At 38.4% G+C, this 23,050-nt stretch overlaps 1 protein-coding gene across 1 annotated transcript in view; it reads left to right on the top strand.

The window, feature by feature from the left end:
- PTPRO (protein tyrosine phosphatase receptor type O) overlaps nucleotides 1-23,050 on the top strand; it is a 115,587-nt gene that overhangs the window by 14,821 nt on the left and 77,716 nt on the right. Inside the window, exons 3-10 of the mRNA XM_054718619.1 lie at nucleotides 2,423-2,581; nucleotides 5,196-5,348; nucleotides 7,151-7,588; nucleotides 9,461-9,622; nucleotides 13,072-13,268; nucleotides 20,739-20,859; nucleotides 21,205-21,398; nucleotides 22,331-22,442. Coding sequence (XP_054574594.1) covers nucleotides 2,423-2,581; nucleotides 5,196-5,348; nucleotides 7,151-7,588; nucleotides 9,461-9,622; nucleotides 13,072-13,268; nucleotides 20,739-20,859; nucleotides 21,205-21,398; nucleotides 22,331-22,442 — 1,536 coding nt within the window. The remainder of the gene's footprint in view (nucleotides 1-2,422; nucleotides 2,582-5,195; nucleotides 5,349-7,150; nucleotides 7,589-9,460; nucleotides 9,623-13,071; nucleotides 13,269-20,738; nucleotides 20,860-21,204; nucleotides 21,399-22,330; nucleotides 22,443-23,050) is intronic.

Below are 23,050 nucleotides of genomic sequence, written 5' to 3'. Positions count from 1 at the left end.
AAGCATGCATAGCATGGCACACCTGTGAACTGCAAGGAGTTAGGATCAAAAGCTTAATAACAGGAAAGGTGGCTAGGAAAATTGGAAACAACCTAGAATATTTTGCCAAAGAGGTTAGACCTCAATCTATGACCAAATAAATATTAAAAATAATTTATATTGGCTAACAACTCCATTTCTCTGTCCAGTCCAGCCTGGATTCTATGACAAGAAATTAGAGTGTAATGGAGTGGCTACAGAGAAAGGAGTAATGAATTAAATCAAGATTTAACCTTGTCATCACTGAAAAACACACAGTAATAGCAGCGCTGGTTTATGGAATATCATTACTTTCTAATAATCCTATATAATAAAAGCCTAATATGCAAATTGTCCCCTCGACTGAGAGTTCGACCGGGAGTTCAACCAGGGGGCAGGGCAGGCCGGCCAACCGCCCATAGCCCCTTTCCCCAGCGGGCCTTGGCCAGCAGCCGCAGCAGGCAGCCAGGGGAATGGAGGCCCTGGCCAGCAGCCAGCAGCTGCTAGGGACCCTACCCATGCACATATTTTGTGCACTGGGCCTCTAGTAACAATAATAATACTAGTAATAATGAGATATAGTAAAATATTTTTAAAGAATGCATTTGAGTTCCATTGAAAGCAGTAATTCTTGGATTGAATATGGGTCAGTAATGCCTGGGCATGGACTTCAGAATAGACAGCTGACCTGAGTCACTTATGCTGAAGCTGAGGAAAAATATAAGAAGCAAACATGTACGTGGGCATTTAAAAAATTCTCTTAGTTTACAATTCAAGTGGCTTGCAGCCAAACAAATCACAAAATAAAATATCTGTGCTCTAATCCCCATGTGCACCTTGAATTTCAAAGTTTGCATGTACTTTGATGTGCAGACTTCGTATCTCAGGCCAGGAAAGACTGAGTGGCCCCCCCATCTTCTCCGCTCAGTGGACAGAACCCCAGTGAGGATGTGAAACAGGACTGCAGCAATGGAAGAATTACTGCTCTGTGGCGGCTTTTTGCTGATAGCTTTCATTTTGTTTCTCTTAGATCCAGAGCCAATAGCTGGGCTTGGTAGACTCCCTAGGTTAGTAATTAGACTGGGTTGAAAGAAACACCTTCAGATGGCTCAATACTTCTTTGGGATTAATCAACGAAAAATAGTCTTCAGGAGGGAGGTTGTTTTTGTTTGTTTACATGACATAGAAGTGAGTAACTGCTGCCTTTAGTAGGAAGACCAGGGATGGAGACAAAGATAAAATAGAAATATTTTAACAAAGAATATAGCTCATAGTCTACATTGAAATGAGCACAATACATGCTGCAATCTAAAGGCCTCTTTACGTGTTTATAGATGTTGGCTTGTTTTTTAAGAAAATTCCAGGGAAAATCATACCTTTAACATGTGATTTAAGTCCTTACCGGGTCTCTTCAATCAAAAGCAAAGCAAAAGCAGGTTAAGATCCTGAGGAACAAAAGGAAAGTTATTTAGCTACACGTTGAGACAAAGTAGAAACTCGATAAATTATTTGTCGAATGAACTAAGTCTTATTTGGTTTCCTATGTTAATTAACCTGAAATTTTAAAAATGTAAAATTTAAATTAAGGATATTGCTTTCCTTTAGTTTGTAGGTTATGTCTAAAATTCCTCTCTATTTTTAAAACTTTGAACCAAAGTGTTTTTTCTCTATAATGAAATAGTTGACTATAAACCAAGTTATTTTTTTAAATTTCTTGAGTAAATTTTATTCAAGTAAAAATTACCCAGTAGTTCCTTTAGATGCATGGGGGAACTGTCTCATTTTACAAGGCTTTTGTTGAAGGCTGGGGTGCAGAGGAAATACAGACATACACCAATCACAGTTTTTAAAAAAATAAGTATTTAAAAAGTCTTGTGATGGTAATCACAACTTGAACAAAATAAGAATAAACATACTTAAAACTTCCATAGAAAGAGTAGTTTGATAAACACCTTCAACTCTAATTATCACAACATAGGATGGTTTGCAATCTTATACTCAAACACAGAAAGAGAAGTGCTAAGTTTACACAAAGAAATAAGTGATCATGTAAGCATTTACCCTTGGTCAGAGTCAAATGTATTTTCTGTTACTGCTCTGTTACTAAAATCAAATTTTATTGGCTTGGGGTAAAGAAAAATGAACTAAGAATCCGGAGATATAGATTCTGCCACACGCTTGTTAAATTTTCTTTGACAAGTAAATTGAAGGTTCTGAGTTCTTATTTTTATGTTTTGTTTGTTCTTAGATTCAGGTAAATGGAAAAATTAATATCAAAGTTATTTGAAAGGCAGGAAACATTATAAGATGTACTTTATTAATTACTGCTAAGGAGAACACTCAGCTCATGTGGACTGAGGAATTTTGTGCTCACGGGTGATAAAAATGTACTCTTTTTCTGCAGAACCTCTCCCTGTAACTAGTGTTTCAATATATGACTATAAACCTTCACCTGAAACAGGAGTCCTGTTTGAAATTCATTATCCAGAAAAATATAATGTCTTCACAAGAGTAAACATAAGCTATTGGGAAGGTAAAGACTTCCGGACAATGTTATATAAAGGTAAGAGGCAAAAAGAAGAATGAATAAATGATGATTGATTATTACTTTTTACATGATTTTTGCCAAATGGTCTTCACTCTTGCTCTAAGTATATTTTATAGTTCACTATTTGACAATAACTAAATCATTAAAATAGTTATTGATTCATGACAATCTTGTGATGAGGAGTCTTAGAATATCTGGTTCATTAAAGTCATGTTTCATGCATAAGCATAAGAAATACTCAAATTATTGTCACTTACATGTTATTCTTGCCAAGGTAACATGTTATTCTTGCCAAAGGTAACATTAATTTATTTCCTGTGGGGAGAAGAGAGAAAGAAGAGAGCCCAGGGGAATTAATAATTTCAAAAGAACCAAGCCAAATTCTCAGTAGACTTTGGTGGGCTAGGAGGTTGGGGGAAAGGATGGAGAGGGAGAGAGAGAGAGAGAGAGGAGAGAGGGTGTTCAACTTCACTGGAGGTGAATCAAAGTGGAGGAACTTAAATACTCAGGACATACCCTAGCCGGTTTAGGTCAGTGGATAGTCAGCTTGCACACTAAAGGGTCCTGGGTTCAATTCCAATCAAGGGAATGTACCTTGGTTGCAGGCTCCTCCCCAGCCGGAGCCCCTGGTCTGGGTGTGTGCAGGAGGCAACCAATTGATGTTTTCTCTCACATCGATATTTCTCTCTGTCTTTCCCTCTCCCATTCTCTCTTAAAAAAAAAAATCAATGGAAAAATATCCTCGGGTGAGTCTGTGTCCTGAATATGTATATGTATATATATATATATATCTCCTATATAATAAAGAGGTGATATGCAAATTAACCCACAAGCCATCACAAGATGGCTGCGCCCACAGCGGAAGTGGGATTCCTGTAACGAGTGATCAGCAGGGACCTGAGGCTGCGTGGTGCTGGGCTGGGGCAGGGGACCTGAGGCTGCGCCTCCCACCCAGTGGGGCTTGACAGGGGACCTCAGGCCACACCCTCTGCCCAGTGCAGCTTGATGGGGGACCTCAGGCTGTGCTCCCCGCCTGGCTGGGCTTGTCAGGGACCTCAGGCAGTGCCCCCCAACCTGGCCACGGGCCAAGGGACCTCAGGCCACACCCCGCACCCAGTGTGCACCAGGGGACCTGAGGCTGTGCCCCCCCCCCACCTGGCAGGGCTTGATGGGGGCCCTGAGGCTGTGCCTCCCATCCAGCAGGGCTTAACGAAGATAAATCCAGCTGGGTCTGGATCTCACCCAATGGGGGTGGGGCCGGCCCGGTCTGGGTCTCACGCAATTTTGAGGTGCATGCGGGTGGACGGGATCTTGACTCTGGGTCCCACAGCGTGCCCCAGACTCAGACAGGAGGAAGATATTCATATACATTTTACTAACTTTATTTCATCTCTGATACTTCTAGTATAGAGAAAGGGCAAATAGCAATATTAAAATATTTCCTCTAATTAATTCCTTTTTAATGTGCATGAATTTCATGCACTGGGCCACTAGTATATATATATATATTTATATATATATATATATATATATATTCAGGACACAAGACTGTAACAATTACAACAATTCTCTGCCAGGGCTTAAATGATGGTGTCAAAGTTGATTGGCTGTACCTGGAAACATGTATTGGTGAGGTGGGAATGCATATTGCAGCACATAGGTCATGGTGTCCAGAAAGATATCATTTTAACTTGCTGCTTTTACAAATTCCTTTCTTCCATAGAATTCTTATTTTTTTAAATGAGGCACTGTTTAGAAAATACACAGTGCATTTTTCAGTTTTTTAAAACTTTAAAATATTTAAATAAGCATAAACATAGATTCTGCAAGTTATTGCATTCTTTGTTTTCAATGAAAACAGATTATCTGCAAATTAATAAGTGGGGCCTTATTGTTTATTATTACATCACAAGTACAAGCTCATGAGTGGTTGAAAAGCAGTCACTGGAATTTTGCTGAGTTAAAAGCCGTGAGTTTTAAAATAAGTGAATATGGTCTCTTTTTTCAATTAACTTTAAAATTATTTTTGGCTTTTAATTTCATTAGTGGTGTTCTTAATTTCTTTCTCTCATTTCTTTCTAACATAGACTGGATTTCTAAATTTGTTATTTTCTTTAATGTTTTCTAAATTAAATCCAAATTCTTTTTTTTTTCCCTTTTTTGAGCAGGTTCTCTCTGCAACTGTCAGATAAAACCATTCTACTTTTAAAATACACTAGTTTTTACAAGTGAGCCTCAAGAAAACATTTCTTGCAAAATTACTATTTTCTAAGTCATAAAGTGGCAAAATACCTTTAGTTTTCATCTTAAAGTAAATAGCTAATATAAACCTAATCTCCACAACTTCTATACATGTTCTCTACTTAATAACTTAATACACCAAGTGTTCCTGGGATCAAAATTCAGCTTCAGTTATATCCAATTCTTGCACAAAAATCTTTTCAGGACTGACTCTAAAAATTCAGATTTTCATCTCTAACCTTATGCCAAATTGTTATTACTTTCCATGCTAGAAGTTGAAAGAAATACTATTTATTGATATTTTATTATTTTGATTAGAACTTCCTAAAAGTGTGTGTCATTTAGAAGCTCAATATTTTAATATAATTGATTTCTTTTTTTCCCCCAGATTTTTTTAAGGGAAAAACAGTATTTAATCATTGGCTGCCAGGAATATGTTATAGTAATATCACCTTTCAGCTGGTGTCTGAGGCAACTTTTAATAAAAGTACTCTCGTGGAGTACAGTGGTGTCAGTCATGAACCCAAACAGCATAGAACTGGTAAGTTCTGAAAATTTATATTTACTGAAAATTTATATAATTATATTTTTTATATAATAAAAATATAATTATATTATATGTTGTATGTGTACTTTTTATCATTCTAAGAAAAATTCTACTCCATTCTAAGAAAGAATATATATATATATAAATATATATATATATATATATATTTTTTTTTTTTTTATTTTTTTTTTTTAATAATCTAAAACAGCCCTAGCCGATTTGGCTCAGTGGATAGAACATCAGCCTCCAGAAAAAAGGGTCCCAGGTTCAATTCCAGTCAAGGGCACATACCAGGGTTGTAGCCTCGGTCCCCAGTAGGGGGTGTGCTGGAGGCAGCCAATCAATAATTCTCTCTCATCATTGATATTTTTATCTCTTCCTTCCACTCTCTGAAATCAATAAAAATGTATTTTAAAAATAAATAATTTTTAAACGTATTTAAATAATCTAAAACAAATTTTCTATCAGTGTAAAAGGAAACTAGCAAAATATTCAATAAGGAAACTCTAAACTATGTCAATGTAATCATAGATGTATAATCTTTAAATTAAAAAGTACATGATCCAAAAAAAAGTTAGAATTAAATAACTTAACTGGATCAAGTAGATATCACTTATTCTATATGCACATATAACAGAAAAACAGATGGAAGATGTTTGAGTACAGATATTTAGATTATTGAAGGAGAATATTGGGATTCAGATGTATCTAAAACTTGTAGTGTTTAATTTTAGTAGTGTAACTAATATTCAACGCTAATATGGGATGGATGCATTGATAATGGATGGATGATGGGTGGATGGAGGAATGGATGGATAGGTGGAAAATAGATCGTTAAAACAAATATGCACCTACTAAATATCCATTACCAATACCAACATAAGTGTCTAATATAACTGGACAATGTGATTGTCTGTGCCTGATGTGCCTAAGTACTCAGTAGGAATGCTGGACAGTCCATTCATATGAACACTGAGAATGGCTTATATGAGATCATCCCTGAGACCCTTCTTATCCAAAACTGTAAGTTGTCATGATTCTCATTAATTAGGCCAAGAGAAGGAAACTATGTAATTTAACTCATGTCAACATCTAAGATATTTTATTTGTATTTTTAATTACTCAATTCAAGTAAAGAAACATTAATTGAGATCCTTTTACCTGGGAGTTGTTCTAAGTACTGAGAGGAAGACAGACTGGTGAGAAAGGTTCCCTGTCCTCAAAAATGGTAGATGTTCTGTAGATGTTCTATAAGGCAGCATGCAATGAATGTTATAAAAAAGGTATAAAGTTATATAACAAACCAAAGGAGGGCAAGATTAACTTTCATTAGACTTTCATGGAAGAGGTGATATTTCAGCTGCTATTTGAAGAATAGGTGAAAACTATTGCAGGTAAAGACCATGCAATGTGCCTTCATAATTTTCTACTTCTAGAAAAGTATGCTTCCATAATTCATAAACACATTTTGTGCTCCTATTTTTCATTTTAGAGAGGTGAGGCATAAAGCCATAAATTACCACTTGGACAAGCATGGTATATCACAAGTTAAAGTAACCGGTGGTATGCTAGTTTGTGACTAGTGGTATACAAATGTCAACCCATCACTCACAAAATCTTAGATGTATGTGTATTGGAAACCACAATTGTTCTTGGTATAAATGAGAACATAGAAACATATAAGTTAAGCTAAACTCTATTTTGTAAATCTGCCTAGGTAATAGATTATGCATTCACTATAATAGAGTTTAAACATTACTTGAAAAAAATTTTAAAAATGTATCTTTCTCTTACAGCCCCTTATCCACCTCGAAACATCTCAGTTCGTATCATAAACTTGAACAAAAACAATTGGGAAGAACAGAGTGGCAGTTTCCCAGAGGAATCTTTCATGAGGCCACAAGACACAATGGGAAGAGACAAACTCCTCCATTTTACAGATGAAACTCCTGAAATTCCCTCTGGCAACATTTCTTCTGGTTGGCCTGATGTTGACCGCAGTGACGATGAAACTACACCCCAGCCATATTGGTGGGACAGTGCATCTGCCACTCCGGGAAGCGAAGACGACTTTGCCAGGGTGCTTGCCCTGGGAGATGAAAATGACACACTCAGCGAGACTGAGAAGCCAACGTCAGGCTCCTCATCTTTCCCCGTGCAAATGATACTGAGCTGGCTGCCACCAAAGCCACCCACTGCCTTTGATGGGTTCCATATCCACATAGAAAGAGAAGGTAAAGCACTAGGCAATCAGAGGGAATAAGAAGTGACACAATCAAAGGGAAGGAAATGGAAACATTCTCAAATTTAAGTTTAGGAAGAAAGACCGATGGGAGACAGTTAATAGTGAAAGAGAAATGATAAAGAGAGGCAGGAATGTAATTAAGCATCCAGTGTGAACTGAGACTAGGAAACGAAATGAGCACATCGGATGAGAATCCGAAGGTTTGGGTAGTTCCTAAGTTGCAAGTACTGGCCACTGTACACCTTTCGCTGCCCACCATTTCCCAGGCCCAGATTGCTGAAGGAAACCTTATATTGGAAAGACTTTGAGCTAAAGGTCTAACCATCATCACGAGTTATAAAATAGTCTGGAGAAATTTTCTGTTTTCATTCATTTTTGAAGCATGCGGCAAAAGAATCTTTCTGGCAAAATAGCTACTTTCCCAAGAGTTTCAAGCCTGTGTCAGCTCCTCTAGCTATTCTTATTTCCCTTGCGTGTGCTTCTCTGGTGGCAACACCACTCATATTTTCCCTAAGAGAAGCTGGTAGTAAAACAGGAAATGCACAGCAATTGGTATTTTCACTATAGCTAACGTATTATCGATTGTATTCACTTAACCAGCATCTGAGAGTCATTCTTTATATTTTAGCCCACTAATTTATAAAAGGCAATGAATGCCATGGCATTCAGTAAATTTGAGTCACGAATAACATTTAAACTGTTTTTTGGTAGCTTGTTATAGTTATTCATTGTTTGTCTTGTTTGTACAGTAACATACTTCATTGTATGCTTTCCAGTCTCATAGCATGAGTTGTAACGGTTGCCAGGTTGCCAAGTTGTCAAAAGTTGAAGTTACAATGACAACTGTATTTGCAGATTAGGACATTAAGACCATGTTATTGTATATATGACATATTGTTCCCCCCTATTTCATTCAGTAGAATGAGATACAAAATCTGTGGATTCCTCTAGACTAGATGATAGAGCAGTAAACCATACCCAGTTACTGTATAAAACTGAAATCCTTAGTCATTTCCAATTATGTGAGTCAAAAGTTGTAACAGTCGCCTGGAATCACTTGGTGTTTTTTTTTTAAGTTTTTTTATTCTGGCTTTTATTTGTCTGTTCTTCAGTATACCCTATGGAAAATAGGGTCTTGCTACTCAGAATTCTTTTTTAATACCTATTTCTGCAAAGGTTCAAATGTGCTGTTATCTGACTGCACTGTGTTCTGTGGAAGGCTATTAAAATCACCAACTGATGATAACTTCAAAGGAAGTAATAAACAGTAGGAGACGAACTTTGAAGCAATATAAAAGTTATTTTTTATTTTTAGAAGTTCTAGAAGCAAACAGATAAAAGAAAAATATTACAAGTGTCAGAAAATATATCCACAGGAGTTATTTCTAACTAGAAATAATTTTTAAATAATTATTTCTAGTTAGAAATAATTAAATATTATAAGGCATTTCTGGATATTTAATGCTACCACAAGGAACTTACAGGATATTTGTTGCTGTTTACTTTTTAGCCCTTATATCTGGATGACCAAGTTAATTATTGCTATCTTCTAACATTCTATTTCTATTTTGTGAATGTAGTTTTGTTGGGAAACCATACTTAAAAATACATTGTATATACTCACCCTCGTTTTATTGATTTGGACACCATATTGTCGTTTGGTTATTTAAAACTATTGTGAAAATCAATTCGAACCCTTTGTCATCTTTTAATTATTGTACCTTTAGCTTAGAAGTATAACTGAATCTGACAAAAGAAAGAAGACAATATAAAAAATGCATTTTTAATGAATTAACTTGTCTGTAGTCAAGGCCTCTGCAGTTATCCATTTATGTATCTTCTCTTTTCATGTGTGATTTAGAAAACTTCACTGAACATTTGACAGTGGCTGAAGAAGCACAGGAATTTGTTACAGAACTGAAGGAGCCTGGGAAATATAAGTTATCTGTGACAACCTTTAGTTCCTCAGGATCTTGTGAAACTCGAAAAAGTCAGTCAGCAAAATCACTCAGTTTTTATATCAGTAAGTACCAAAGAAACGGTTTTGCACTTACAGGGGAGCTAGAACAATGGAACTGGTGAGATTAATGATGCTCAGGCATCAATTATTTATCACACCTTGGAGACTCTGAGAATTATTCAAGGTTAAGAGAGTCCCAAATCCAGGAAATGTTGAGAACAGAGGAAATATATGTATGTTTAATAGTCGCAAACCTACAGATTTAACTTAAGGACTTTTTTATTATTGCGATAATTGCACATTTATTTTTTAATATATTTTTATTAATTTCAGAGAGAGGAAGGGAGAGAGAGAAAGAGACAGAAGCATCAATGATGAGAGAGAATCATTGATTGGCTGCCTCCTGAACACCCTGTACTGGGGATTGAGCCGGCAACTGGAGCATGAGCCCTTGACCGGAATAGAAGCTGGGACCCTTCAGTCTGCAGGCCAATGCTCTATCCACTGAGCCTGACCAGCTAGGGCTAATTGCACATTTATTAAGCTGATCTTTCACACTAGGCACAACAAAGTCTCAAAGGACATGAACACACAGTTTGGGAAATAGGACTTTTGTTTAAGGTTGTAATGACAATTGATATTGTTGGACTGCGTGAAAAGTCTCATTAGAATGTTGATCTTATAGAGCGCAAAAGACAGATAAAGCTTGAAGTTTAGTGAGACCTATGTGGTCACCATAAAGTTGGCACAAGAAGACAAAGTTAGAGCATCCTAAAAGGCCCAGTCTCAAGTCTCAGGATGGCTTCTACTGATTCCATAAAAAGTAATAGCAAAGCACTGGCCCATTTTTTTCTCACTGGTTAGAGCATTGGCCCATGAATCAAAGGGTCTAGGATTCAACACTGGGTCAAAGGCACATACCTGGGTTGCAGGTTCGATCCCCGGCTCCGGGAGGTAACCAATCAATGTGTCTCTCTCATCCCTTTCTCTATCTCTCTTTTTTTCTCTCTCTCTCTCTCTCTCTCTCTCTCTCTCTCTCTCTCTCTCCTTCATTCCCCATTCTCCCTTCCACTCTCTCTAAAAATCAATGGGGAAAAATATCCTCAGGTAAGGATTACAGAAAAAAGTAATAGCAGAGCAATAAGCAGCCTCTAGAAGCTGCACAAAGCCCTAGCTGGTTTGGCTCAGTGGATAGTGTCAGCCTGTGGACTGAAGGGTCCCAGGTTCTATTCTAATCAAGGGCACATGCCCGGTTTGCAGGCTTGGTCCCCAGTAGGGGGCGTGCAGGAGGCAGCTGATCAATGATTCTCTCTCATTATTGATGTTTCTATCTCTCTCTCTCTCTCCCTCTCCTCTCTCTTCCTCTCTGAAATCCATAAAAACCTATTTTAAAAAATAAATAAAAAATAAAAGTTGCACAAATGGTGCATGTTTGTAACATTTTTATGTAATCTGACTCTGGTTACCAGAAATTTAGAGGCTAAAAATCAATTTGTAGCTCATCGGGACGTTAATGTGCCTCTTACCAGCAGAAAGAAGAAACAGAAGGGAATGGGTAAACATTGCTCTCCAAAAAGAATGACCACCATATACTTCATCACCATCTGCAAAGGCAAAATACCACCTTCACCAAATAATCCTCAAGGGGGAGGGGGACGGTCAGGGGAAACAGGGGGAAGGCAGAGGGAAGAAATCAGTTTATTTAGTAGCTTACACATGTTGACAATGTCCCATATAAACTTTTACTTAAGAAACCAAAAATGTCGCCCCTGGTGGAGGCCTGAAAGATCCATGAGACATGCAGAAAGAAGAGTCACAGTTGCCTTCCGCGGCTTCCAACGATGGGAGATCTTTGCCGTGAGATCCCTTGAGAATGCGAACAAGGCTTACTATTCAGTTCTTCCCATGAGGCTAACAGTGTTCCATTAACCCAAACATTTCCTTATCTGCTCATAGAGTCCCCTGCAAGTGTGAACGGCTTCCAGAAAACTCCCTCAACTATTCTGGCCATGCTGGCTCTTCCCTTCCCTGAGTTTCTACTGTTTCATAGCACACAACACGAGTGTGGTATTTTTTCTAGATGTATTTTATTTGTGTATACATCTTGCTTCTGGTACCAAACTATTCAATCCTAGCCTGGGATTATACTATTGGCCTATTTATTAATTCTGTTGTACAGTCAACAGATATTTATTGCGCCACTGCATGGGGTTTAGAACTTCCTGTGTGTGAATGCCAGCTCATTTACCCTCCCTCTGCCTTAGTTACCTTGTCTGAAACTGAGATTAATACTGGTACTTGTCTCACAGATTTGCTATGGAAATTAAGGGATTAAGTTTATAAACACATATAGACTCAAAATAGAGCCTCGTAGGTAATGCATGCTATATCTCTTTGCCATGATCATTATTGTTATTTCCCCTGCTCCCCAGTTATGGTGAACCTGTGACTAGTATCCCACTTGCTCCCTTTCCTGTCCTGGGTCCCAGCCTAGGAAGACAGTTTCTATTAAGGAATGGGGAAATATTTCCTAAGCAAATAAAAGAAAGTTGCACATTGGAATTGCAACAGAGAATTTCTGTAGGTAATAATCACCTAAATAATTCTGAAGTCCTTCTTATGAGTCAGGCACAGTGCTAATCACCCTTTTAGAAACTCAAGAGAACAAAGCTAAGGGGGAAATTCTATGAAGATATTTTATCATGAGGAACCCACCGTGTCCACAAATTATCCCCAGGTTTTAGCCAGCTTCTATAATTGAGCCAGCCTGCTGCCCATTTCTTCTCTAATATAGTCACACCCTGCCTCTTCTATCCTACTGTTACCAAATTTGGATTTTTTTTTTTTTACACAACTATAGTAGAAGCTAGTTTGGATCTCAAAGTAATTATTTCTAGAGACCAAAGATCCTAGCAACAAAGAAATTATAAACACTGATGACATGTCACACTGCTACATCCACTCTTTGTTAAAAGAGAAGTAAATTCGCTCCGGTGAAGAATTTTCCAGAATTAACTCAGATGCACATAAAGGAAATGAAGCTTCTATCTCTCACTAGGGCTGTTTTTGCTGCTGCGGCTGCTGTTTAGGTCAATGATGAGGGATACAGTGCCGGGCTGTAGCTGGGCAGACGATGTCAAGACCAGTCAGGCTGCCAATCTTTATTTTTTTTAATATGTGTTTTAAAAATATGTTTTTATTGATTTCATAGCGGAAGGTGGAGGGAGAGAGAGATAGAAACATCAATGATGAGAGAAAATCATTGATTGGCTGCTTCCTGCACGCCCCACACTGGGATCAAGCCCACAACCCTGAGCGGGAATCCAACTATGACCTCCTGATTCATAGGTCAATGCTCAACCAATGAGCCACACCGGCAGGGCCAGGCGGCCAATCTTACTTGGAATATCTCTTTTAGGGCGAAGGGGAAACAACATGATTTTTAAAACTAGCCTTTTGTCTCAACCATCTCAGGGTGACACGTGCCTTGTGCTCTCCTTTCAAACCTTCAGGTCCTTCGGGAGAGTGGATTGAGGAGCTCACTGAGAAGCCCCAACATGTGAGTGTCCATGTTCTAAGCTCAACCACCGCCTTGATGTCCTGGACGTCCTCCCAAGAGAACTACAACGGCACCATTGTGTCTGTGGTGTCCCTCACCTGCCAGAAACAAAAGGAGAGCCAGCGGCTGGAAAAACAGTACTGCACGCAGGTAAAGGAGGGGACTGGCTGTGGGCTCACTCACCTACAGCAGCGCAGCCTGGCAGGCAATGCGGGAGGCCATGGAGAAGCTGGGCTCAGGTCTCTGGTGCTCCGTGAGCGGGGACAGGAGGGGGGAATGAGTGTGCATGGCTCTTGGGTCACAGTCATCTTCCTTTTCCCTCTCAGGGTGGCCGTCTCCTTTCTCTTTCATTCCTCACACAGGAGAATTTACTGAGCACCTATGATGTACCAGGAACTAGGATAGATATTGGGGATCTAGATATTTTTATACGTCCTGGCTCTTGCAGAGCTTATAATTTAGTGAGAACAAAGGATAACTGAGCATATAATTACTGCAGAGTATAAAACAAGGCCTAGGCCAGGAATGACCAGGAAGCCAATCGCAGGAATGGGGCCTGAGAAATAGACAATTTGGAAACTGGTGAGAAAATTTTCCACCAGGGGAGTGGCCAACCGGAGAGAAAGTTTGGGGGCAGTTTTGTTTCTTTTACTTTTTTTTTTTTTTCTCTCTCTCTCTCTCTCTCTCTCTTTTTTTTTTTTTTCCTTATTATTTTAACTATAAAAGTAATGCATGCTCACTGAAAAAAAAAAAATTCAAAAATTCAAAGGCTATAAAGTAAAAAACTGAATAATCACCACTGAGAAGAGTTTTGTAGGATGTTAGGCGTTAGCTGAGCACAAGAGAGGGCAGGTGGAGACCGTGAGCAGATCAGCAGTTCTGGGAGCGGCTACCAGCTGCATGCACACACCTGTCAGCAGTCCTGAAGGAAGCCAAGCAGAGCGGCCGAGAGCAGGCCTTGCTCTCCAGTGTCCTGAATACCCACCAGGAGCTGGAGCCCAACAGCATTTTCCTAAAACCTGGTTTTAGTACATTTTATTATTTATTCCATTTTATTATTTCATTGGATCAAATTTACTGTTTCTTGGTATCTTACAAACACAATATTTACCTCCCTAAAGGCAAAAAAAAAAAAAAAAAATTACCAATTCATGTGGAGTACACTGAAAATAGAATACTCAGAAAAGATGCCTGCTATATGAAAGCTATTTGGGATGCTTCCATTTATGCCACAAAAGTTAGGCATTAGTGAAATTCAAAGGGAGAATTTTTTAATTGATAAGATGAATTCAGGAACTGTAGTCTTTGGAGCACTAGAAAGCCGTAGCGTGCTGAGATAAGCCCACGCTGAAAGCTGAGGCCACCTCTTGACTTGAATTAAATTAAGGAGTAAATATGCTGAACCAATTAACTGTTCATCAGCGCTCACTGTGCAGCTTATAAGCTTCCTTCCCTGAGCACACCGAAGATGATTGGCTCTGGGCATTGATAGAAAAATGTTTTTCTCTTACAGAACGTGACCTAGAACTTGACTGCTCCAAGGTACATTCTTCCTTGCCCCAACTAATGTGAAAATTACGTATTTTTTACATGGAAACAGAAGGTTAAAAGTATAGATAGATAGTATACATTATAAATGATCCAGAAAGGGCTGGTCTAAATGCACTTTGATAGCACCTTTGTGAAGTGCAAACATGAAACTATTAAAGATTATAGGCAAGGAGACCAATATTTAAAATAGAGAGTGGGAACTAAGCCATTGTGCTAGGTGTTATTTCAATTACTACAAGAATGTTTTGAGGATTTTGTTATTGTTACACCCCCATCATCCATTATCCCACTACACACACACACACACACACACACACACACACACACACACACATTTTCAGATAAGAAAACATCAGCTCAAAAAGTCTCAAAAACCAACCTATAGACACGTGACCATTGAACAAAGGAATCCAGAAGGAGTTCTCACCAGAATCCATCTGACTTGGGCTTAGTTCTAAAGCAATCAGTATCCATAAAGAAAATAATAATAATATTTCTTTAGTTTTATATTCAGTGGTTCTGTGACTACATTAAATAGAAAATTCAAAATACAGCTCGAAAATAAGTATGATTCTAAAGACAAACACATATTCACAATTAATGTAACATTTCACTATGTTACAGTTTCATTCTCCCTATTTTGCCTCTACCATCAACTGTACATAGGATCATTGCTTTATATCTCATCTAGATCATCCATGAGATTCCCTGCTCGTGCCCCTATTCCTCTTACAACTCCACTGATTTTTGTGGTAGGTGGATCCTGGGTGAGATGTTAGGAATAAAACAAATTTGACTTGAACCTTAAGTTCATGAAACTCAGCATCTGGTCTTCCATGTAGGTACATTTTTTTAATTTAATTTAAATTTGTCCTCATCTCATATATGTTCTTCATATCGGGTTTTTTTTGTTTTGTTCCATGTATGTGTTTGTATGTGACTGTTCATGGGAAAAGGAGTTTTGTGATATCTCTCTCCTAACAACCATTTTAGGCTATTCATTAATACATTCATATATGTTGAACATAAAGTCAGTGCTCAATTGGTGTTATATAAAGGACCCAGTCAGTTCTCTGAAATCAAATGTGATTTTGGCATTTTCTCCAAAGGCTCGCACACAATCATAAATTTCAGACTTAAGAAGCATAATATAATATGTGTATGTATATATATTTTATATGTGATCTGCCTTGGTCCATAAGTGTTTTTTGACAATTTATAGGAATGTATGAATGTAGGACAATTTATAGGATGACAATTTATAGGAATATAGGAATGTAGGACAATTTATAGGATGACAAAGTCAGAAGACAGAAAAATAAGTCTATTGGCTTTATAAATGAAGAAATGGTAGCGCTAAGAGGCCAACTATTTAAGGAACTTGCCTAAAGTTACACACTGATTAGTGTTAGTGCTGAGACCAGGACTTAAGTGATCTGACCTCCAGGCCAATGCTGTTTTTAGTGGGATTGCATGTGCTACACTAGGAAGGGGGTCACCCTCACTGCTCATCTTGACAAGGTCAAAAGTAGTGACTAAAAGCTTCGAATCCAGTATCAGACCTGATTTTAAGTTACCAGCTGTGAGTCCCTTAGGCAACTTTCTTCATCTCTATGTCTTTGTGTCTTAATCCGTAATATAAGGAGAAGCATATCCTACCTCATAGAGCTGTACTAAAGATCAAAGTCTGGATGCTTAATGCAGTGCTTGGAATATAAGTGTGCAAGGAATTGTTAGCTTTTATTATCACACAAACCTAACTGGATTTTTTTAATCAAGGGAGGGAGATGGAGCAATTCTATGGTTCTCCACAGAAAAACCGGAATAACTGTAGCAAATATATAGAAATGAACTAATGGAATAAAGATTACATAATGTAGAAATAAGATCATTTCAGACTCAAAGGACCCCTTCCCACCATCTACTTCAACTTAGTTATTTAAGTTTATTGAGTATTTCTTATACTGTCTAGTCCATCTTTCCTCCCATTTCTTTAACTGAGAAGGTGACTAGTTGGAGAAACATTAGACTGAATATAATTCTCTGCAGTGAGGACTAAGCTAGTCAGGAGTGGGAGAGAGGAAATATTGGAATGCAAAGATGGGGTGGAAATTGGGGAAGAGGGTATGAAATGATCCTCTAGAGCAGTGGTTCTCAACCTTTCTAATGCCGCGACCCTTTAATACAGTTCCTCATGTTGTGGTGACCCCCAACCATAAAATTATTTTCGTTGCTACTTCATAACTGTAATTTTGCTACTGTTATAAATCGTAATGTCTTAGGCGACACTGCTAGCGGTTCTTAAATAAACTTCATAAATTACAGTTATGAAGTAGCAATGAGAACCGCTGCTGTAGAGCCTAAGACTATCAGAAAACACAGATATTTCATTACGATTCATAACAGTAGCAAAATTACAGTTTGAAGTAGCAACGAAAATAATTTTATGGTTGGGGGTCACACAACATGAACTGTATTAAAGGGTTGTGGCATTAGAAGGGTTGAGAACCACTGCTCTAGAGAATAAAATACATATTATTTAATAAGGAGCATTTCCTCTTCCTACCTCCAACCCACCCCCAAGAAGGTCTAGGATAAATAAGAAGGCATGGAGAGACAGAAGTGTAGATATAGGGTGGTAGCAAATATTCAAAAATTGGGGATGGGATTGGTGTTTATGATTTGTTACAAGGTCATTTGCAATATCATTACTTTCTTCTTATTTTTTTAGTATTATGATATATATGTATATATATACATATATACACATATATGTATATACACATATATACATATACACATATATATGTATATACATATATATATATATGTGTGTGTGTGTGTGCTTTTTATTTTAAAGGTATAATTTAAACTACTGAAACTACTACATTCACATGGTTATTCTCACATTGGTTCTGAGGGCACCAGTGGGCTGGGAGAATCCTTCCAAAGGGCTGTCGTCCAATCCAAAAGCATAAGCCTTTTTATGGGTATTTAAAAGTGCCCATCGATAGCCATTCATTTTAATTAAAATTGATAAATTACAAGTAATCTTCAAAAGTATAATTTTCCTAGGACAAATTCATTATTATGACATTTAAGAGACTGTGACTCTAAGTATTCATCTGAATCGACTACTGCCTAAAATATTATCAAACCAAAGGAACTTTAACAGCACCCTGAAACAATGTACACTCTTTATGTCCTGTGTTATTCTGATGTGCTTAACGAGTGATTAATGAACTAGGTCAGCATTCACAGGTATGGCAGTATGTCTAGAATGTTTTGTGAAATCTAAAAGTTTGGAGCCATGTTGATAATATGACACCTATCTGGTTCAATAGCATATTATTGATGGGTTTATGTACCAAGGAAGGTCTGGAAGATTGCTCACCAAGATGTTGGAAATGGTGGAAGGAAGCCAGTAAGACTTCCAATTTATTTACTTTTCTACGATGTGAATAATTTTTATAATGAGCAAATAGTATTGGTTTTACTGTTTAAAATGTATTCTAGAGAAATAAAAAAGGTATAGCTTAGTTGTGTGTAATATACATGTTCTTATCCATACCTTATCTCTTCAGGAAATGCTCTATCAAATGAGGATATCTAGTTGACCAGCCTTGTCTAGATGGCTTCCAGCAGAAATGAATTCTAAAACCTGGGCAAGAAACCCTGATATAAATAATGTGTAACTAGAAAAGGAAAGGTGGAAATGCTAACATTAATTCAGTTTAGTCTTATTTTGATCAAATTAATTGAAAATAAATTTTGGCATGCTGTGGGGGTACCTATGTGTAGAGCAAGTTGTGCCAATACAAATTATACAGTTTCTGCTGGGTAGAATCAGTTTCTGGCATTGGGAAGGTTTTACTTTATATAATACCGCTAAAAGTATGTTTATTCTTAATATTGTGATGAGACTTTGGCAAACTGTGGCTTAGGTAAGCTTTCAACAATATTTATTTAATGTCCATTTATTTAAGCACCTTTGTAGCAATTTTACAATTTTATGTACCCTAGAGGCCAAACAGTTGATGAGTAATAAGAGTCAACTTTTTTAATATTCTGTCTTAAACATCCTTAGAACTCTATGAGATATATAATAGTCATGTTGATACTTTATCAATTAGGAAAACAAGGTAAAAATTATTTTAAAATTATAAATTATCAATGAATTCCCATGTTTATGAGGGATGGAGTCAAGATTTGATCTCAGGCAGTCTAAACAGAATACCTGTGTTCTCTCCATTAAGCAAGACTGTCAACATCAGAAGCACTAAAGCATACTTCTTAATCATCAATCATTATGCACACCAACATTGAATTTAAATGGGTACATATTATCTAGCTGTTTTCACTATTTTTCTCTATATGTTTTTTATTACATAATCAAGAGATTTTTAAAAATCATTTAAGAGGAGCTCATCTAATGAGAAATGTTCTCAACAACATTATTTCATGGGGTCACAATAGCCTTGTAAAGAATTTCACTCATTTGTGGAATATTATGAACAACATCTATAATAATAAAAGCATAATATGCAAATCAACCGAACAGCAGAATGACCATCTGGATGACCTTCCAGACAATCACGCTATGACACACACTGGTGCCAGGCCAGCCAAGGCGGGTGTGATGCGATTGGTTGAGGGCCCCGCCATCATCCCACGATTGCCAGGCAGAGGGAGGCCCAGGCCACCCTTTGTGGGGCGATTGATGGGGGGACTCCATGATCGTTCACCCCAAAGAGGGAGGCCCAGGCCACCCTCTGCGTGGCGATCGATCGTGGAGCCCTGGCTGGGTGGGTGTGGCCTCTCTCTGTTTGGCGATCAATCGCAGAGCCTAGAGCCCCACGATCGATCCCCCTGCAGAGAGAGGCCCAGGACAGCCAAGCTATTGCACCCCACACCTGTCCCCCACAGGGGAAGGCAACCAGTGGCGGGGGAGGAGGGGTAGCACCACACCAATGGTAAGCGGTGGCAGTGGCCGGGGCAGGGCTAGCTTTGGCAGCCAGGGGAAGGAAAGTTCAGATAGGCCCTGATCGCCAGCCAGGCCTAGGGAGCTTACCTGAGGGGTCCTGGACTGTGAGAGGGCACAGGCCTGACTGAGGGACAACCCCTCACCCCCCCTCCGTGCATGAATTTTGTGCACCAGGCCTCTAGTAAACTGATGAACAAAAATGGATACAGAGACATAGAAGCATCAAACAGACCAACAAAACTCAAAGGGAAGGCAGGGGAGTGTGTGTGTGTGTGTGGGGCGGGAGGGGAGCGTGAGAGATCAACCAAAGGACTTGTATGCATGTACTAGTATAAAGCCTAACCAATGGACACAGACAGTAGGGGGGTGAGGGCATGTGCTGGGGGGTGGGAACAGGCAGGGAGAGGTCAATGGGGGGAGGAAAGGAGACATATGTAACACTTTCAACAAAAATTTAAATAAAATTAAAAAAGAACTTCCACTATATCTCTATGCTCAGCCATGACTCGCCTGTAGTGTGGATTAGAGGTCACACACTAGGCTTCTAGTCCCAGCACTGAATCTAAATATGTGACCTTGGGCATTCTCTCGCTTTCCTTTCCTAATCTATTAAGAGACTTGGACTAGCTAATTTCTGAAGTCATTTCCATCTCTATAATTAGATATTATATGCTTCTCAGTGACAAGGGACTAAAGGCATTCCTGTACTGATCTTCGTATGCCATCGGGTGACACTACAATTTAGACTGTCAGACTCTCCTTACGGTATTGCTGATTTGATTATGGTTAGAGGTTTATGTGTCTCTTGTGTACATAGTTACAATTAACACTGATGGGTATAAAGCATTTCACGGGGCTTATTAAATCCAGCCATAGAATCTGAATGTTCTGGGCTTCCTTCAGTGTTCACATAAACTATAAATCATCCTAATTTTGAAATCTGACCTTCCTGGGCAGGAGTAAAGGATTCTGGATTTCAAAAGCATCTGTGGTTCCATAAAGAGTCTCTGAATACAATTTTAGCCTCTGTGTCACATTCTAAAAGCTCAGCTCTAATGAAATCTTATTGGCTGTTTGGTTTAAAGGTGAACTCAAGCAAATCTATTATTGAAAATCTGGTTCCTGGTGCCCAATACCAGGTTGTGATGTACCTAAGAAAAGGCCCTTTGATTGGACCACCTTCAGATCCTGTGACATTTGCCATTGGTAAGTCACCAGGTACAAGAATAATAACATTATCAAAGTATTATTTGGAGGGGTGCAATGTCCAGGCTCAACTCATTATCATCATATATGGGAGGCCCATTCTTGTTCACCCAATATCCTACCTTCAGAGTAATAAACTATTGCAATTGTATAGCTGGAGGGCATCCTTAGCATTTACTATTTGGAGGGGGGTTGGGAATCAGAGGCAAATATGTTCAGTTTTCAATGATTGTATCAGAAGAGCAAAAACCTTGGTTATTAAGTAGAAGTTTGAAGCCATTGCTATGATATTAAACATTCCTTCTTGGCTTTCTTTTTTCACTCCCCCCTCCTCCTTCCTCTTAGTTCCAACTGGAATAAAGGATTTAATGCTGTACCCTTTGGGCCCCACAGCAGTGGTTTTGAGCTGGACCAGACCATACTTAGGAGTGTTCAGAAAATATGTGGTTGAAATGTTTTATTTCAACCCTGCAGCCATGACATCAGAGTGGACAACCTACTATGAAATAGCAGCGACTGCCTCCTTAACTGCATCAGTGGTAATCTTAGCCATCTGACACACTTCCCTGTGTAAATAGATGTGCCTATATGTACCTAATGTCGGGAAAAGGTATCTGCAAATTAGACCATTTTGTAAATATACACAGCTTGCTACTCTCAAGGTTTTTTTGGTTGTTTTTAGGATTGATTTTTAGTTGTTTGTTTTGAGAACGAGAGAAAGAATTGTGTGCAACTGGCTTTCGCCCCAGTTTATTTGTTAATCTATATTTTAGTAGAGCTACCAAGCGCTTATTGTTTCTTACTGCTCCTGGGGAGAAAAACACAGGAGATCACCTTTCATTATTTAATAATTAGTTGACACTGCTTAACTGTAATGATGATTCTTGACATCGACAAAACAGTTAAGTACCTATAGTGTCAGGCCATTAGAGAGCCGGTAAAGATTGCTCTCTCTAAACCTTAAATAATTTTATAAGTGCAGTTTCCCTACAGGTCACACATGAAGTACACAATTGCCCTCTACCCAGTTGATGACTCTGGTAATTGTCACCCATCAAGGACACATGCCTATGGTCCAACCTGGGGGAATACAGAGTTATGAAAGGTCATTTGGCTTAGAAATAGGGAGACGTTTATCTACAGTCACTTGCAAACAAGTCCTATTTCACTTGTGTAATATAACTTGGGAAACTGCAAAATGAAACCAATATTGGAAGCATCTGACTCTATACCTTTGAATCACTTTTTAAAATTACATTGTGTTTTTGTATAGCATTTTATTTACACCTCACCTCATTCCAAAAAGAGGTTGTATGTGTGTGTGCTTTTAGTGGAAAATTTTGTGAATACGACAAGGCACAGAATATAAAATAAAAATTATTGATTAGTTCTTTTCATGGCCAACTAGAAATAATTCTATTAAAAAAATATGATTTTGCCCTTTAGTCTTTTGTCTCCTTGCTTTTTTTAGAGAATAGCTAATCTGTTGCCAGCGTGGTACTACAACTTCCGCGTGACCATGGTGACATGGGGAGACCCAGAATTGAGCTGTTGTGACAGTTCTACCATCAGCTTCATTACAGGTGAGTGGTGTGCAGGGAACGGTTTCCTGAGGAGAGAACATTATCTGCAGAAGGTTCTGAAGAGACACATCTCCAGAAAGTGCTGGTCACTCACTCAGGACCGACTGAGCCTCAGGGTCATGGAAGATCATATGCTTGAGTCTGGAAAATTATTATTATTTGTTTAAATAATGGCCTTTAAAAATTAAAATATTATTTTTATCCTGAGTTACTGCCCTTGATTCATTTTTATTCTGAATCACTGCCCTTGAGTGGTGTGCCCCTGTTTGAAATTGATCAGAAAAGAGATGTGCTTCACACTGCACTCAATTGCCTTTGCCCATTTGATGGCTGTATTTGCTAGAGGGCCTCCATGTCCTTATTACTTGCACCATTAAAGCCCAGGCTGACTACAGTGTTGTCCACTGCAGGAGTTAAAAAGCCTGTGGAGACAGGTAGACCTGGGTTTGAATCACACCTCTGCTGGATGCCATATATGACCTTGAGCAATTAATGTTTCTAAGCCTTGGTGGTTTTTTAATGTGAAAAATGTGGATAATACTAGTATCTATTCTCTGTTATTATCTACTAGAGGTCCAGTGCACAAATTTGTGCACTAAGTAGGATCC

Source organism: Eptesicus fuscus, chromosome 7 (assembly GCF_027574615.1).
Source record: "Eptesicus fuscus isolate TK198812 chromosome 7, DD_ASM_mEF_20220401, whole genome shotgun sequence".
Classification (NCBI taxonomy): domain Eukaryota; kingdom Metazoa; phylum Chordata; class Mammalia; order Chiroptera; family Vespertilionidae; genus Eptesicus; species Eptesicus fuscus.
Note: the sequence above shows the minus strand (reverse complement) of the source record. Positions and strands in the feature narration are given on the sequence as shown.